Source organism: Macrobrachium nipponense, chromosome 25 (genome assembly GCF_015104395.2).
Source record: "Macrobrachium nipponense isolate FS-2020 chromosome 25, ASM1510439v2, whole genome shotgun sequence".
Lineage (NCBI taxonomy): Eukaryota > Metazoa > Arthropoda > Malacostraca > Decapoda > Palaemonidae > Macrobrachium > Macrobrachium nipponense.
The window spans coordinates 32,190,918-32,209,030 of NC_087214.1; the positions used below are offsets into that span (position 1 = coordinate 32,190,918).

Consider the following 18,113-nt stretch of genomic DNA (forward strand, 5'->3'; position numbering starts at 1 on the left):
AAGTGTTTCATAGCTTCATTCTTGAACGATGTGAAGCAAAGGTCTCCAATCTCCAACACTGCAGAATTAAAAAGCTAAAACTGACCATTAGCTCCGCCTCTGAACAGAGAAGCCTCAACTCCCTATAAAAAAAATATAAAAAAATGAACTAGTTATGGCACTACTAACCCTTTATTTCCCCTCCCTTAATCCCACTTCATCATTCCCATCCCACCCTCCCAGTGGAATGCCCAAAATGGGGCATCCCTGTCTCTCAAACAGATACTGGCACTGTCTGACGCACAAAACGTCAATGAGTTACAAAGGAAAGTAGGTTACTTTGAGCTAAAGTTAGTGATCCTCTGAATTTTCTGAGAAATTGTTCATCATGCACAAAGGGAGGGGGGGGGGGCGTCTGGGTAGCTCCTTATTCAGTTTCTATTCTGTCTGTTCCCCCCCCCCTCCTATTTTCATTTTCACAGTTAAGTAAGGTGAAAGTAAGTTGCACTTGAATAGGCTACAGAGTTTACAGCACGCACTTAGGCCACTTCGAGTGGATAAACAGGTTTGACAGGAACATTTGTGACAAATAAATACATTACAAAGTAAACATACAACTCGATGAAATGGGTCATGTCTGTACGAAGTAAGTGGTAAATAAAGCTGGTCTCGTCACATCCCAAAGTTAGAATACAATATCAATAAGGTAGCATACTCTTGTTTTAATTGTTTTCCGATGCCTTGTGTTGGGGTATTTAAGCCTTTTTTTTAAATGTCTTGGGTTATAAAGATCCTTAAAACGTGTTCAACCATGAGGATGGTATGGACAATTGTTTCAGTTTGTGTTGGTCTGTTTCCTGGGGTCATATTAGTCTAGTGGTCTTATAGATGAAGAACTGTTAGTCCCATTACTGGTTTCGTGTTCATCCACAGACACTTAATTCTGTAGTTTTAACCCAGTGGTTAATTTCCTGAGTTTCTTGTGATCTAATGATTGTGTCAGTTCTCTGTGAAAATTTTGTTAGTTAGATAATCTGTAGGCATCCAGAAATTCTTTCTTCTATTTGGCCTATGGTCTTTTTAAGGATGGCATGCACTCTCTCTCTCTCTCTCTCTCTCTCTCTCTCTCTCTCTCTCTCTCTCTCTCTCTCTCTCTCTCTCTCTCTCTGTACATTTACACACCTTATGGAAGTCTGTGTGATGAGTTACTACCTTAAGAATCCTAGATCCTATCAACAATAACTGTCATGTTATTGGAAATAAAGCAAGTTTTATTCAGCAAAATGTAAAGTAGCAAATATCAGTTGTTCATGTCATTCAATGTTTTAAATCATTGCTCCTCTGTGTCAAACGAAAAAAACGAAAAATTCTGACTCGTGAACAGTCAAAAATGCCATTATACACTGGATTCATTGGGATTCACTTAAGTCTTAGTATTGAGCAAGCATTAAGGCTTTGCCTTTGGGAATCACCAGAGGAATAGTTCAGCTCTGAAGATCTCTAACTTTTGGGAGAAAAACAAGAGACGTCCAGCTGTATGTAACCACTTATTTCCTACACTATTTACATATGCTCGGACAAATGCACTCTTAAGACAAGCAAGCAACGATATGTATAAAATGCCCGAGAGACACTCGCATCTGTTGTGGCCACAGGAAAGAGAATCCTTGAAGGGGTTCTGTGGGGTCACAACTTGTATATGACCGATGTCATTGTAGATTCAAGTGTCCATTTTTTGTTTACACATGATATCATTTATGTTTTTTCATCCAACTGAATAAATGCATTGTGTCAACAACAAAAACGGCAGCTTTTAATGGCTAAATGCCTTCATCCTCTTGAAAATCTCCACTGAGATTTCAGTACAACCTAAACTTTTTTCACCAATGTAAGTTACAACTTAAACATATTCACTGGATTTACATCACAACCTAAACATGTTTATTTTTACAGTACAACCTCATACAAGGCATTACGTATTAATTGACTGACTCTATTGTAATCTGATGTTGCAACTAGTTTGGTCATCAACATTGTATGAGGCCAGGTAATATGAGAATTTCGCATATGCAATGCAAAAGCTCTCAGTAAGCATGACTTTGCATGATAAATCTATTGACGGTTTTCAAATACTACATACATGACAGGTAGGAAATTAACTTGTACCACTACAAGTGGTTCTGATACAGTCTTAAAACTATGTAAGTGCCACTACAACTTCACAATGTCCAGCATTGTGTCATTCGTACAGTGAAGTAAAAAAAAATGCCTAATTTTGTACATCTTCATATAAAACCTTAATTGGTTTTCTGTAATTTTGTGAATTTAGTGATTGCTGTAGTTTTCTTCGCGTTGGTTTTAGAGGGACTGTGTGGGATCTCGAAGAAGGCATCTTTTTTGTTTGTCTGTTCGTAAGAAGCTGATTTAGAGCACTGGCCCACAACTCCTTCGTCAGCTATATCCTCGTCCCTGTGGGAAATAAACCTTATTAGAAGCAGTGGCATTTTGGACGAAAACATCGCACTATTTAATTAATCATTAAATAGACTTTGAGGTGTGGGGTATGTTATTTGCTTAGAAAATCTTACATATATAAAATCATGGTCTATTTGGATTGGGACTGGATGGAATTTAGAAGTGTGATGTTTAGACTGAATTCCAGTTAAAAAGTGGAAACATTTTGTATGCATGGTCTTCAAGAGGAAAGAAAGAATCAACAAAATCGTGAAATGTTTTGATAGTAGCTCTGACTCCCACTGCATCTGTAACCACTAACTTAGAATAAACAAAATCTTGCTTCCAGTACAATTACTCATGAGGAGCAAACAATAGCCTTTTCCCTTTCTTAGTATCCTGGATTAGTTTTGTAAAACATGAATTCAGGATCTCGTGGGTAGGTCTAAATTAAAAAGGGACCTAAAAGTTCTGTTACTTATTATTAATGAACTTTAAAAAATAGAAAATTTATGTCCTTAATATAGTGAACGAGGGATATTCCTAGTTCTCGCTTAGCGTAAAGCAGTACCCAACTTTGGCTTAAGCTTGTTTGATAAATAGACTTACTCCCAGTGCAGTTGTCCTGGGTTTGTAAATAGGGACCACTGACATGCTTCATGGTACTCGAAGCACTCTCCGCTCGACCTTCCAATTCGCTCGGCTCTTGAGTACTCATCCAGGCGCTTGTCTGCGTGAGGAGCTCTGCTGGCGCTGTTGAAGATGAAAGATTTTAATTACACCTCATTCTCCAAGTACTGAGTTTTTCTCAAACACTGGGGTAGTTTTGAATGCAAGGATGTCATCATTACTTGAAGACTTGAGAACCCTACCTGAGGAACAACTCGAGAACCTCCCCAAAGAATCCGTGGTTGATGAGGGGCAGTTGGAACACTTCGCAGATAGCCCTCAGCAGGCAGGCCTTCCCATCCAGGCCCATGTTGTGAAGAGCGTCCTCTACCACCTGGTACAACATTTCCCTGTTGGGTGAAAAGGTAGAGGAAAAGAGGGGGAGGAGGAGGAAAGAAGAAATTAGATAAGTTGCTGGTTCATTACACAAGTGTTTTTTTTTCAATAATTGATTTCATAGTTCATTGATATTCATTTAATATTCTTTTAAGTCTCTTTTCTAGATGTTGTCTCAAGTATCCAAGTATCAGATTGATTCTTTTTATATCCAGGTGGGAAGAATTTAGTCCCTACTGTTCTGCTTTTAAAAGTTTCAACCTAGCTAACGGCAGTACTTGCTAGGAAATGCGATACTTGGGGGCCAACCTATTGATAAGTATGTCTGCCCCCCCCCCCAAAAAAAAAAAAAAATTAAAACAGATGAGTTCCAGATTTTGTCCTACTTTTTACCTTAAGATATTCTTTATTGCAGTGAGTCTCCAGTAATGATTATTTTATGAATGTAGGAATCACATATTGAAAGCTATATAAACTTATTTAGTAAACATAAAATACGATAGCCCAAATTCAGATTCAGAGGAAACATCAGTTACTGTTATTTGTCTTTTATTGTGTGTGATATAAGACTCAGAACCAAATGTGGTTGACATTGACACCACCATTTTTTCTATCCATCCATGGAATGGCTAATCAGTCACTCTTCACTATCTATCTCTATAGAAATAAATTGAAGACAGTAATTACACAAAGTTGACTTAAGAATCCCTAAAAATAACCTTTAGCTAGCTTGTCTCTCTCCTGGAAGCAATCGGAGCAAAATTTCTAAATGTCCCAATTGAAGCCGATCAAAAACATCTAGTTTCCTGTCAGTCTCATCAATTACTAATCGCAGGCGCCTATTTCTCAGCCTGTCCCATTAAATACCAATGAAGTTCCATCAAGTTCCAACCCCTCTCCTTAGAGCCGACTGAAAGTTCTTGTCTTTCGGTCTGTTTCCTTGTGAAATCTTTGGACGTTTCCATATTCCAACTTGTATTCTTTAGAGACAATTGAAAGTTGCTGTTTTCCTGCTACTCCTTAAAACCCCCTAATGGAAATCGTCCATTTTCCAATCCATTCTTGATGACCTTTCTGAAGCCATTTGTTTCCCAGCACATACCTTTAAGAATATGAAGAATCGTCTGTTTTCCAGACCTCCAAGAAGTAAACATAAACAACTTGTACCTGTCCTCTAAAAAGAATTATTTGAAATCTTCGTTTTCCATCATAATCCCTTTCTAACCAATAGAAATCTTCTGTTTTCCAGTCTGTCACCCTAAGGTCTCATTGAAAGCTTGTTTTTCAACACATCCTCTTTAGACCCTACTGAAAGCTCTGGTTTTTTTTTTCAAGCCATCCCATAAGACTAAATTGAAAGCCGCTGTCTCCCGAACTTCCTCTTTAGTAACTAGTAGATAATTTCCAGTTTTTTGCTCTGAGAACCAATGGAAAGCACGTTCCTCTACTAACTGTTCCCCATAAGAACTATTGTGGCTGTGCTTAGCTGTTCCTCATCCTTTACACACCAAAGAATCAATTGTCCGTGGAAGCTTACCTGTCGCCACCTGCCCAATTAATGCCCGGGAGGGAGGTAGTGTCACGCCTCCTCCTAAAGAATGCAGGCCACAGTCCCCAGGGGTTTTCTTCAGAGGTCAAACCAAGGTCATCAAATGCAACTGTGAGGAGAAGGTCATGTCAGGTCTATTTTGGAGGTCATTTAGCCACAGTTGTCATTATCAATCAGTTTCAAAGCGTGGAAAGAAAAGTGTCGTGAAGAGTCAGATGGCATAATTGTTGCTCAGTTTTGTGTATTGTGTTTTAGTTGTATAGTGTGTGGATGTTGCACCCCTCAAATTGGGATTTCTGTTGTAAACTTTTGGGACGTTCAAGTCATCTTGGCAAATAATGTATTACTCAACTGGGACTGTGTTGTATACCGAATGGGGTCTTCAGGTTTTCTGGGTAAATAGTGCATTACTCAACAGCGACTTTCTGTTGTATACCTCATGGGGTCTTCGGGATTTTGGGTAAATAGTGTATTATGCAGCTAGAAAATATTGTTGTACGGGATTTTCATATTTTCATGAGAAATGCTGTATCACTGAACTTAGAATTTGGTCAATAAAAACCGAGAATATTGTTTTGCTGTATGAAGGAAATAGTCATTTTTAACCTTTAATGGAATTTTTCCTTATAGTTACATGGGTAAAAGAGCAGTTTCAAAGGGAATATTTTGCATACTTTGTAAAAGTGTGTTTGTTACATTACCCTTTCCAGGGTTTCCTACTAAGGTTTTGGCAGATATTACATCACTTTTGGGGTTCTGAATGAGGGTTTTGAATCGGAATACATTTTCACTTGCCTGTAGCGGGTGTAAACATTTGTTGAGTTGTATCAATTCAAGGAGTGTTTATGAATTCTTATAATTGTGTTGAAGTGTTTTATAACCTGGTAGAAGTGTTTGATGGTCAACAAGTTTTTAGCTTATATGAAAGTGCAAGTGGTCAAGTTTTGGGTCAGTGGTTGCAAGTGTTAGTTGTGAACTGTAAAGTCATGTGCTCATGTCAAGTTTGACGCATTCCTGCCATGACTAGCAAAGCAGAGAGACAGACAGAGCAGCCTCAAGTCAGTAGTAGTCACACTTTGAAAGCAAGTCTTTGGAAGAAAACAAAATGGCAAATCTTTTGAAAGTCATGTTACATAAATAAGTTTATAAAGAAGATTGTTGTCCTTCCAAAAAATGTTTTGGTGACTAACTACCTTTTTTGCCAGTCTGGTCAGTTCAGAAATGTGGATTTGTCGCTTTTGTGAGACGAAATTATCGAATGTCAGAAAAATCAAGAGAGTTTTAACAACTTCAGTGAGGAAAACATTCTAAGAACCAATGCAATTGGTGAAAATTTTACCCAAATGCCAACTTAAATCTAGAGAAAGTGGTGATGAACATTAGGAACAATATAGAGCATAAAAATAAGTGGACAATCTTCAGTTTAGCAACAGGACAGTATCCCAAGAGGATCATGAGAGAAAAAATCAAGTACTGATTGCGATGGACTTGTCTCAGGAGTTTATGAAAAGCAAATATTGTGAACCATTCATTGAAAGCTTCGTGAAGGATTGCCAGGTGTGCGGGATATGGTACACATGAAAAAGTTCACTACTAAACCAGTTCTGAAGTAAAGTGTTGTCACAAAATTTTCATATGTATGGATGACAGCTGAGATTCTTCATCATAAAGGGAAAAAGTTCACTTAAACATCATGAAATATCTAGAGCTAAGATTCTGAGGTCTATTAACAAAAATGTTTTTTCATGTGATATGTAGACAACCATATGCACCAGTTTATCGAGTTCTTTTTGTGACACTGTAATTCACAGAGTAAGTTTGCAGTAACCTTTGTCTATTAAGTAGGGATTTTTTTATTTAGTACGTTGGGTCTCTTGTCGAAAATTGTCAAAATAAGGGTCTAGGTCTTCTAGTAGGTACTGTGAAATGTCAAGGTTAACTAAGAAGGTTTAGAAGAAATTACTAAAATTAGCTAACTTCAACAGCTAGGCTATGCACTGCCTTTTGTGATATGAAATTGTTAATTCTTGTCTTGCCATTAGATTTGACTAATCAGACCACTATACCCTGACTAGCGAGTTGCACTAGAGTTTCAAACTAGAGTTTTAAACTATCTTCAAATGCCTAAGAAAGATAGAGGAAGAAGGTAGGAGGACTCGCGGCCTCTTGAGAGCTCTGTCAAAAAGAAGAAGAAGAAGAAGAAGAAGAAGAGAGACAAGCCATCTTCGCGAGGTAAACAAAAATAAAAAAAAGAACAAATCGTCCTGAAAGACTCATTCGAAACCGTCCTTTGATTACGAATTGAACCACTTTCGTTAACCGCTGCCAGGGAGTCATCACCCAGCCAGTGGAACCTTACTCTTGAAGGGGATGGAGATGGTCATGGAGGCGTGGTAACCCGTCGGGAGGTTCCTAGCCACGGGGATACTCAGGGTGGGCGTCAACACCAACAGGGTTTCCGGGGGCAGCGTCAGCCGTCTCTCGGACGTGATGAAGATCAGACGTTTCTTTCGGGAGTGCGGGGTGTTGGCGTCGCTGGAAAATAAAGGAGCACATGAGGACTCGGTTCGTTTTGCTTCCTTGGTGGATACTGGAATGGAGTTAGTTAGTTAATAGGGTGAAGTGGAGAGTCGAGGGTACCTCTGTTCTGTCAGTTTAGTGGGTCTGGTGTCATGGTTTGTTAATCAAGGAGTGCTGACTTGCAATTTAGGCATCTTGGTTTGTTTATTAAGGACTGTAGACTTTCAACTGAATGGTTTTGGATCTGAATTTGTTTGTTACACTCTACATTCATTTAATTTAATGGTCGCGAACCTTTGTTTTTACGTTAAAGGCTACATACTTTCTATTTAAAGGTCTAGGATCTTAGTTTGTTTATTAAGGACTGTAGTCTTTTGATTGAATGGTCTTTGATCTTAGTTTCTGTATTAAGGGTTATACTCTTGTAATTGAATGGTCTAGGATGTTAGTGTATTTATCAATTATTGTAGTTGAAAACTGTTCAAGTAGGCATTTGCTTCTTTAGAAATATTTGAGGGCCGTCCTATTTGCACATTTTATCACGTCTTTAAGAAGCAATACTCCACAGGCTTCGTTTTTTTAACGTTTTTATTGCTGTCCATACGCGACTATCAACGGTACTGATCCGTTAGTGGCCTCGTCTTCAATATTTTCTGTTCACTTTACCGGGTTTCATTCCTCCACAACATAAGCTACTCTGTGGACACTTGCTTCCGAAATGAATGGCCTTTTTTTTATAGCCCTGCTGCTTTCACACCCAGTCTGGTTAATTAGCAGCAGGTGCTTTCCTTGCGATAAAATTGTAATGCCTCTTCTGTAAAACCGTATTATTAGGGACTAAAGGCCGCCTCTCCTAACTTGAACAAGAAGAAGAAGAATTAGGGTACTTCCTCACTTGTTTGACAGCTTTTTTTTTCTTGTTTGTGCAGCAGGTTTTGAGCTAATCCAATCTTCTGGTATTTTTTTTTTTTTTAGGTTTGTTGGTTGGTGTTGCGTGTTCTGGGGTGTTTTGAAAAGGGTGATCCATTAGATTTATAGTGGTGTTTTCATACGTCTCATTGAAACTGAATAAATAAATGGATTTACTGACTTAGATACAGAGGCCAATAATAGGTGCAGACTAGTGCTCTTATTTAGCTAAGGCTTTAAAATACACAAATAAAATATCATTGAGGCTCAACCTCAAAGGAGGAAGCAGCAGCCCCGCCTACCGAAGGCTGGAATGTTGTAAAATCATGAAAAAAAGCGGATACAGACGGAGGGTTCCAAAGCTTGGGAGTTAGAGGGGAAAAAGAAACAGTTAGCGAACCATGCACTCGGAGGAATGGGGTTTTTCTAAATGGAAATTCACGAATGCTGGATTTATTCGTTAAACCAAACTCTGCGAGCCACGTAGGATGACACTGGACAAGTTTTAGTAGGTAGGACATCACCAGCTGAGTAATGATTAGAATTTAGATTTAGATAAAGAAATGAATGGGTAATGAATGCTGCCGACCTGCTGGAAGCCAGAATAGGCATTCAGCAGGCTACAAGGAGCTTAGGGCCTGTTTAAGAGTCCGAAAGACTGATTTTGGTTTGCTTGAAGAAGAGGAGGAGGTTATAGAGGTCAATGACCTGTACAGGTTTAGTAAACTTGATCTCGCTCACAATAGTTACGCATAAAAGTAGCGATGATAAGAATTTACTGGAGGATCAATATAGATTTTGGCTTAGCTCAACAAATTAAACAGTGGGGTATAGTGGTTCTACAGGTTAAGGACTTGTCCAAAACGGAATAGATAGTTTAGGTCAAAGTTGAGAGACTTTAATATGCAGTTTTGATTTAGATAAATCTAGTGGCTCTATGATGGCTGAATAAAACTCTTGACACGGTTTTAAACGCAAAATTTCAAGGTAACTTTTATACAAATAATGATTTCACAGCAGAATAGATTTTATGATAGTCTTAAATATGGAAGTATAGATTAGATGGCTTATGAATACCTGCCTGAGGGCAGAACTAAGGGTTTTTATATGTAAGCAACACTTCCATATGGAATTATAGATTAGATAGTTTATGAATACCTGCCTGGGGACAGAACTTAAGGTTTTTATATCAAGCAACACTTACCTTGTACAATTTGACATGGCACTGACCAGCGCGTCGGCCATGAGTAGTAAAACTAACGTTTTTAAACACTTCATGGTGCTAAGCATCCTGCAAAGAGAACGAGAGCATCGTTAGTTAGAATATCGTGGTGAGGTCGAAATTCGTAAACATTACTCTCTCTCTCTCTCTCTCTCTCTCTCTCTCTCTCTCTCTCTCTCTCTCTATTTGACAATGTAACTGCGATTGGTAAATGCAGTCCTCTCTCTCTCTCTCTCTCTCTCTCTCTCTCTCTCTCTCTCTCTCTCTCTCTCTCTCTCACACACACACACACACACACAGGAATAGGAACTTGAACAATTTGTCTTGTCTTGTGCTTTTTTCCATATCAGCAAAAAAGCAGTTCATTCCCGAAAACGCTCTTAAAAAAAAACAGGTTCTAATATATTTCTATTCATCCTCTATATATGTTAAATAAAAGGCCAAATTTCTTGTCAACCAAGAAAAAGAAGAAATTTTGGAAACGGTTTTCAATAACCTTTGATTATTTCGCCTCCGCAGTTAAACGATGATAGAATAATAATAATAATAATAATAATAATAATAATAATAATAATAATAATAATAATAATAATAATAACTATTATAATTTTATTTATTATTATTTTATTATTATTATTATTATTATTATTATTATTATTATTATTGTATGCTGGAAGTAACCCCCTCTTTTAAAAATGTTTTATTAAAAAATTATGGCTGCATCAGCTGCATTCATTTTATAGAGGTTCTTCCCTATTTTTCTAACTGTGGCTTTCTCATAGTTGCTTAAAGTGGTGAGCAACGCACCGAGGGTTGGGATGTCTAAACCCAGCAAACAGTAAGTGTCAAATTTTATTACAACGCCTGGGGCGTTAGTTAAGATTTAAAATTCAATTTGAATTTCAGCTATTCAGAGAAAACCACAATTAAAAAAATAGAGAGGAACCTCTATAAAATTAATGCAGTTGGTGGAGCAATAATTTTAATGAAACTAATCATTATAATTATTATTATTATTATTATTATTATTATTATTATTATTATTATTATTATTATTATTATTATTATTGTGGTAGTTGTTGTTGCTGTACCCCAACACCCTTCGGAGGGGGTCGGGGGAGGTAGGATGAAACCCCATTATAAACCATTTTAAGAGTCCCCACAATAATCCTGCCAAGTTTCATGCCCATCAGACCAGTCGTTTGGCCGTGATTGAATGACAGGCGGACGGACAGACATTACGCCCATTATAATACTATATTATTATTATTATTATTAATCATAAAAAGCCCAAAGTTGCAAAGTAAGGTCTCTTATACGAAAGTGACCGTACGTGGAAGGGAAAACAGACCAGAACAAACAAAAATAATAACTAGGAGACTATAATACAGCATATGCTCGTTCCTACATAAAAACAGTTACGTAAATCAGAAGACTAATCATTAACGTTGAGCTTAATGAGAAACTGCATCAGATCATTTAGTGGATGATATCAGCACACCACCTCAGTGGAAGCGAGATAACTCCGTGCAATCGTCATTCTTGACAGTCCTTTCCTCGGCAAGTTGCATATACCGTTCATGCCGAGGACCACATCGAATTCCGTACTTCAAGAAGAAACGTCTCGAGATTAGGAGACTTCCAAAGCTATCGTCTGCGATTCGATCTCGAGGAACTGCATAATTACTTCAGTCATCTTGGGCTTCAGTGGCTGAAATGTCATGTATTCCTTTTCGATATTGTCTTGTTGGTGAATGACCCTGTGGGTCCCAGTGCTTGGCTTCTTCATGCCTAAATCGCGCATTCCATTCCATTCCATGCCTTGTTGTGTTGTGGAATGTGTGCCTCTTCTTCTTCTTCTTCTTCTGCTGCTGCTTTCAACCAGTAGAACTCTAGTTTTGGTTTCTGGTACTCGTAGCCTTCCGTCGTTATGGAGCGATGTCTGCTGTTTCCTTCGTTTACTCTCTCTCACTCGCTCTCTGTAGGGGTGGGAGTTGGAGGGGGTTGTTAGCGAACGCACTACCTATGGAACGCTAATTCTGAAGGTGTCCTGTCCATCTGGGCTGTTCGACTAGATCGTTCGTGCCTTTCTTTTCGGAGGAATTTGCAACGACTTGAACTGGGCCATCTATTTACTCTTGAGCTGGTTGATTTCCAGAGGTGTGTCATATGGAACAGCTCATCCAGAACCTGTCCGTTCTCTTAACATTCGTAGTTCTAGGGTCTCAAGTTCAGAGGTTTGAGAACTATCGCCTTTGGAACGGATCATCCTGAAGTATTTGAAAAGTGTCTTTTATTGGAAGTACCGCCTTTGGAACGAGAGGAAAACGGCCCCACCTTAAACCCCGATCAAGTTCTTGTGCCGTTTTTCGTTATGCCTCTGCGCATGACAGAGGTGCGTTTCTTGCCCTCTTCTGCGCATGCTCAGAACCACCACACCCGGTCACACCTGTTCTCTCATGTGCATTCCGCTTTTTCTTCTTTTTTTTCATTTCTAAAGTCACGTGAAGTCTTGTGTATATCCTCATTTGATCATGCATTCGTGCTCTCTCTCTCCTCTCTCTCTCCTCTCTCTCTCTCTCTCTCGTTGTTAAAATGTCCATTCACTGGATTAGACGTTCTCCATTGAATCGTGATTCATTCTCTCTCACTCTCTCTCTCTCTCTCTCTCTCTCTCTCTCTCTCTCGTTTACAATGTCCATTTGAAGAAGCCATAACATGTGCAATCTAATCATTCTCTCTCTCTCTCTCTCTCTCTCTCTCTCTCTCTCTCTCTCTCTCTCTCTTGCATAGTGATTATAGTTGTCTGACGTGAATATTATCTTATGAATGCTAATGGAGGTATGACAATGAAAACTAGTCCTAAGCAGCTTGCATAGCCGAGTGCTGTATGCAGATATGCAGCGAGTGCTTTTGCTTGCAATAGTATTGTAGCCATATATTGTATTGTGAAGAAATATTTTATTGTAACAGTAATGTAAATTAATTATTCTTGTTCAAGTATATCTTAATACCTGGGTATTAGATTTGCGAAACATGGTTTGATAGAATAACAGTGTGTTGACTATATATGTATGTACATTATATATGTATATATATATATATATTATATATATATATATGTGTGTGTGTGTATTATATTTATATGTATATATGTATATATTATATTTAAGTCTATGTATCCTGTTCCCACAATCTTGCATTCACCACTGTCCTTGCTTCTGGAATATCCTTCTCACTTTCACAACTACCTGGGCTTGTAAGGACCCCAAGTCCTGTTCTTATGATGTTAGAATGTTTTTATTTTTTTTTTTTTGTTTGCCGCCTTTCCCTTCTCTCTCCGTAACGTTAGTTGCGTTGTTTGTTAATAAATCACTATCACGTTATTTCTCCTAATTATTCATGTACTTGTTTATATTTTACTGTTTTCATTTTATTGTTTAACTATATATGTTATATGTATATATATATATATATATATATATATATATATATATATATATATATATATATATATATATATATATATATATATATATATATATAGAGAGAGAGAGAGAGAGAGAGAGGAGAGAGAGAGAGAGAGAGAGAAGTGATGAAACAGTGAAGTGCTACTAGTAGGCCTTACGACTTTACTTCCTGTTAAGTAAAGGACACGAATTCCAAAAATCAGCACTCCATTATTTCTCTTTCCTTCATAGCATTTATATTTATTTATATATATTCACGTTCCATATTTTCCTGATTCAGAATTATGCATTTATGAATAAGATACATACACACACACACATACACACACACATGTAAGTCTGTATCCACTAACCACTAAGCACTGAATACATCCGGTCAAATCTTGAACGCGCGAACTTTTAAAAGGAAGCAATTATCATTAATGAATCTGAAATATTTATGAATCTCCTGCTGTTCCTAAAAGCAGTCTTCTCTCTCTCTCTCTCTCTCTCTCTCTCTCTCTCTCTCTCTCTCTCTCTCATCAACAACAGCTAGCTACGAGGTGTGTACAAGCTCTCTCTCTCTCTCTCTCTCTCTCTCTCTCTCTCTCTCTCTCTCTCTCTGAGAACGGGTACAGCTTTACCTAGGTCACTGACCCTAGCCCAGCTTCAGCTGTGCCCGGTGCTGCCCTTGGGGGAGAGGGGTGGGGGGATGATAGGGTGTCGGTGGGATGGTAACAGAGAGTACAGGAAGGAGTTGGGGGGTGCGGTGTTAAGTACTGTATAACTGTGTGTGATGGTGGTAAAGTTAGATGATTGCTTATGAATTTATTGTAGTGGGGAAGTGATGATTATGGTGGTGCAATTGTAGTTACGGATTTGTTGTTGTTATTGGAGGGGGTAAGAGAGAGGTATCTGTGAGAAACGGGTGACGCTGGATCTGTTTATGTATTGCGTAAGGGTTGATATCCCAGGAAGCTGATATTGTACTTGTGATGGTTGGCAGGCGCCTGAGGGGGGAGGTGTTATTACTGTAGGGGTTAAGCGCGGGGTGTTTAAGAGCTATTATTGTAGGGGGGGTGAGGAGGGACATGAGCTTGTTATGGCTATGTCTTGGAGGCTTGTAAGTGGGTTATTTTTTTCATTTATGTATTAAAAATGTTCTTGTAAGTATTTACTTAAACTTTTAATTGCTTCGTTTATTTTTCACTTCGCTTTGTTTACAAATTTCTTCGCATACGAGGAGTGTATACTTGGCGAGACTTTCAGTGACATAACATCATATTGGACTTAATTTCACAAATGTCATGATCATGACAACATAGTCTCAGGACCCAGAAGATCGGTGGTCACAAGGAGGCCTAAAAACCAAGCAAATTTAGTCTCTTAGACATCCAAATTGCTCCCTTTTAACAGACCTGGGGCTATGGTGGAGTAACTGTGATTCATTGTTGATATACTTAGTGATGCCCAAAACACCAAGCGAGTAAGTCAGAAGACATTCTGAGGCATTTAACGAACTAGGGAGTCCGTTGGAAGCGGCAACTATAGTCGGAGTCCCCGACCTCTGCCGAATCCTTATGAGTCACATGTGAGTCACGACTAAATCCTAAGACTCAACAGAGTGAATCCCTCCCTCTACCTTTCTTTCCATTTAATCTTTCCTCCTTTCAACTCTTTATTCAATCTTCCCTCCTTCCTTACTATTTCTTTATTGAATTTCCCTCCTCTACTTTCTTTCCATTCAATCTTCCCTCCCTCTAATTTTCTTTCCATTCAATCTTCCCTCCTTCTACTTTATTTCTATTGAATCTTCCCTCCCTCTACTTTTCTTTCTATTGAAATCTTCCTCCCTCTACTTTTTCTTTCCACAATCTTTCCCTCCCTCTCTTTTCTTTCACAATCTTCCCCTCCCCCCTCTAATTTTTCTTTATTCAATAACTTCCCTCTCTTTATTTCTATGAATCTTCCCTTTTCTCCTACTTTTTTCTTTCTATTTGAATCTTCCCTCCCTCTCTTTCATTCAATCTTCCCTCCCTCTACTTTTCCGAGGAGTCAGTTGGAAGGGGCAATGTATCCTAGAGTGGCCTGGGGAGCCCGGGGCGGGTGGGGGAGGGGGGGGGGGGGAGGGGGGGGGGGAGTGTTTTCCCTGGCTGATAATCACCCAGAGAGACCTGAGCCGAGATCATATCCCGAACGGGTCGCTTCGTCGGGAGGAACGAAGTGACCTAGATTTTAGTCTCCAGTTATTTGGTCGGTTTGACAGGCGACCAAGAATTGTCTTGGTCGCATCTAGCATTCGGCGGCGGCCTCTCGCTTCTCCTGGAATGCGCGTGAAAGACGATTTGTTTTTTTTACTTTTTTAAGTCAAGTAAACTGGCGATATTTTGCTCGCGTCATCGTCTTGGTCGCATCTTCCTTAAAAACCGGTTGTTGTTGTTGTTGTCGTTGTTTGCGGGGCCAACGAGTCATTTGGTTTAGTGAGTTTCATAAGTCAGTGAAAAAAAAAAGGAGCCTTTCCTTCGGTGAGGGAAATTTTGTCTCTGCTTTCTTGTTCGTAGAACTCGAAACAATCGTGTTTTCTGTAGAGATATTGGACATGTGGTCGAATTCAGGTGATCTCAGGATGAAGATGGTAATATAACGTCGCGTCGGTCTGTCCATCCCAAAAACCTCCTCCTGGTAGATGATATTCATGAAGTTTTAGGCACGTTCGTCCTTGGACCAATGCTCAGACGTCTATCAACACCGTGCTCTCTCTCTCTCTCTCTCTCTCTCTCTCTCTCTCTCTCTCTCTCTCTCTCTCTCTCTCAGGTTATGGTGCTTATTCGGATGCCAATACGGTCGCAGAGAATTGTCTTCCATTGGGAGGTTGGTATTCCAATTGAGGGTACGTTCAAAACTCACGCCCCCCCTTCAATTTGGGAGGGTACTTCCAAATTCACCCCCCTCGCCCCCCCCCTCATATGTGGAGATACTTTTTAATGTTCGGAGCAAGAGTCCGTGCTGGCTAGTGTTATATCTTTATCTTGTCTTACTCATTTACCAAGATTCCTTTAAAAAAATTAAAAAATTAAAAGAATCCTCGAGTTGTCCTCGGTATTATACCCAAAATATGAAACTTGTAAATATTCCAAATTTTCATATTAATTATCTCAAACGTTTCAGACTTCCTGTTCTTGATGGCACTGGACTGAACTTCTGTGTATAAAACTTAAAAAACTTCCTTTTGAAGTTCCCACTGACCAAACCTGTCTTCGCTCCAAGATAGCAACAGATCGGTAGCTGAGGCAGCCTCTTGACTAACTTCCTTTGGGAAAGGGTTCGGCCCACTGCATAAAAAGCTGTCCTAGCCATCCGGCGGACTCATGGCCGATGAGGTGGCAACCCCTTTGCTAGCCAATTCCTAAGAAGCTGCAGACTCTTGTGAGCCTCAGAGGCTCCCTCGAAGTCGGTGAAGGGAAAGGAAACTTTCCGTTTATTCTGTAATATCTTCGGAGCCAGTCTACCAACGCCGATTCATTCTCGCGCCCAGTGATTATATGATAATTTATTCGCAAGGATTTTCTTGTTGTGTGTGTGAGTGTAGAAGGGGGCGCGCAATATTTGTGGTAATGCCTCGGCTAACATGTTTGGTTTGTTTTTACACTGGGCGTGTATCCCAAGGCGTTCTTGGCGGGTTAAATTAAGACCAAAGAGGAGAATGTGCGAACGTTACACTGATACTGGGACCCAACCAAACACAGACATAACAAGAACCATTTCACAACTTCACAATCATGAAGGCATTTGGCCACCAACTCCTTTCCCCTTTTTCAATGCAATTTATTACTGCCCTGAAACAATTGCTGTATTTTAATCGTTTACTCGTATTTTTATCTATTTATGTCATTATTTGTTAGTTTCTTTCCTTCTTCCTGAATTTCATTTTACCATCTGATGCTGCTTTCAAATGAACTCTATATACATAGGAACCACCTTTCGAGTTTCTAGTCAATGGCTCCTTTGGGCTTGTACCGCAATGAATAGGGATCATCTTCTGAATAATGATAATAATAATGAAAACAAGTACTAAACATTTTAACTGTCTTAACAACCAGTCAAGACAGGCGCCTTCCATTAAAGTCGCCCCGACCAACATAAACCAGAGCATGCGCGTGATCTCCAGTGATCTCTGTGGTGGTCTTGAAATGAGAAATGAAACGCGATCTCAATGCAAATGAAGGCGGAGAACGCCTAGCGATTCTTCTTCTTGGTTTTCGTCGCAAGCGAGGCGCTTTGTATTCTTTGTGGGGGGGCGGGCCGTTTGCCGAATTGAGCAGGAAGGCGGGCTGGGTAGGGAGAAGAAACAGTTGTGTTTGAGTGTAATTCATACATTTATGCATGCGTCATGACCTCTAGTAGGAGGCCTGATGCTATGCGGTCGCTGGAGGTGGACTGCAGCGCTCTCTCTCTCTCCTCTCTCTCTCTCTCTCTCTCTCTCTCTCTCTCTCTATATAATATATATATATATATATATATATATATATATATATATATATATATATAAAGAGAGAGAGAGAGTGAGACTTAATTATCATTGTCACCTCGTCAATTAGAGATCTCATTTTGTCGAATATAATTGGATCAGATTAGTATCACAAGCAGTGGCGAAGGTGATAAACGGTGCTTGCATGCAGAACGTACCTGAGAGAGAGAGAGAGGTAGAGTGAGAGAGAGAGAATATTTTAAGTTCAGACGAAGAGAAGTAATATAAAAGTTGTATTGATATCCCTCCCCTTCTCCCTCTCTCCCTCTCTCTCTCTTTCTCTTTCTCTTTCTCTCAAGTACGTTCTGCATGCAAACACCACTTATCACCTTCGCCACTGCTTGTGATACTAATCCGATCCAATTACTGACAAACTGAGAGTTCTTAATTGACGAGGTGCCAATGACAATTAGTCTCTCTCTCTCTCTCTCTCTCTCTCTCTCTCTCTCTCTCTCTCTCTCTCTCTCTCTCTCTAATTACCTACTTTCAATCCAGGTG

At 39.3% G+C, this 18,113-nt stretch overlaps 1 protein-coding gene across 4 annotated transcripts in view; it reads right to left on the reverse strand.

Moving 5' to 3' along the window:
- Positions 1-1,075: 1,075 nt before the first annotated feature.
- The window catches only part of LOC135199314 (uncharacterized), a 246,646-nt gene continuing 229,608 nt past the window's right edge, over positions 1,076-18,113 (reverse strand). For all 4 annotated transcript variants that reach the window (XM_064227224.1, XM_064227223.1, XM_064227226.1 and 1 more), the window contains 6 exons: positions 9,621-9,707; positions 7,347-7,522; positions 4,976-5,096; positions 3,306-3,452; positions 3,043-3,186; positions 1,076-2,448 (listed from right to left, as the gene is read on the reverse strand). In XM_064227224.1, coding sequence (XP_064083294.1) covers positions 2,277-2,448; positions 3,043-3,186; positions 3,306-3,452; positions 4,976-5,096; positions 7,347-7,522; positions 9,621-9,706 — 846 coding nt within the window. In that variant the 5' untranslated portion in view covers position 9,707 and the 3' untranslated portion in view covers positions 1,076-2,276. The remainder of the gene's footprint in view (positions 2,449-3,042; positions 3,187-3,305; positions 3,453-4,975; positions 5,097-7,346; positions 7,523-9,620; positions 9,708-18,113) is intronic.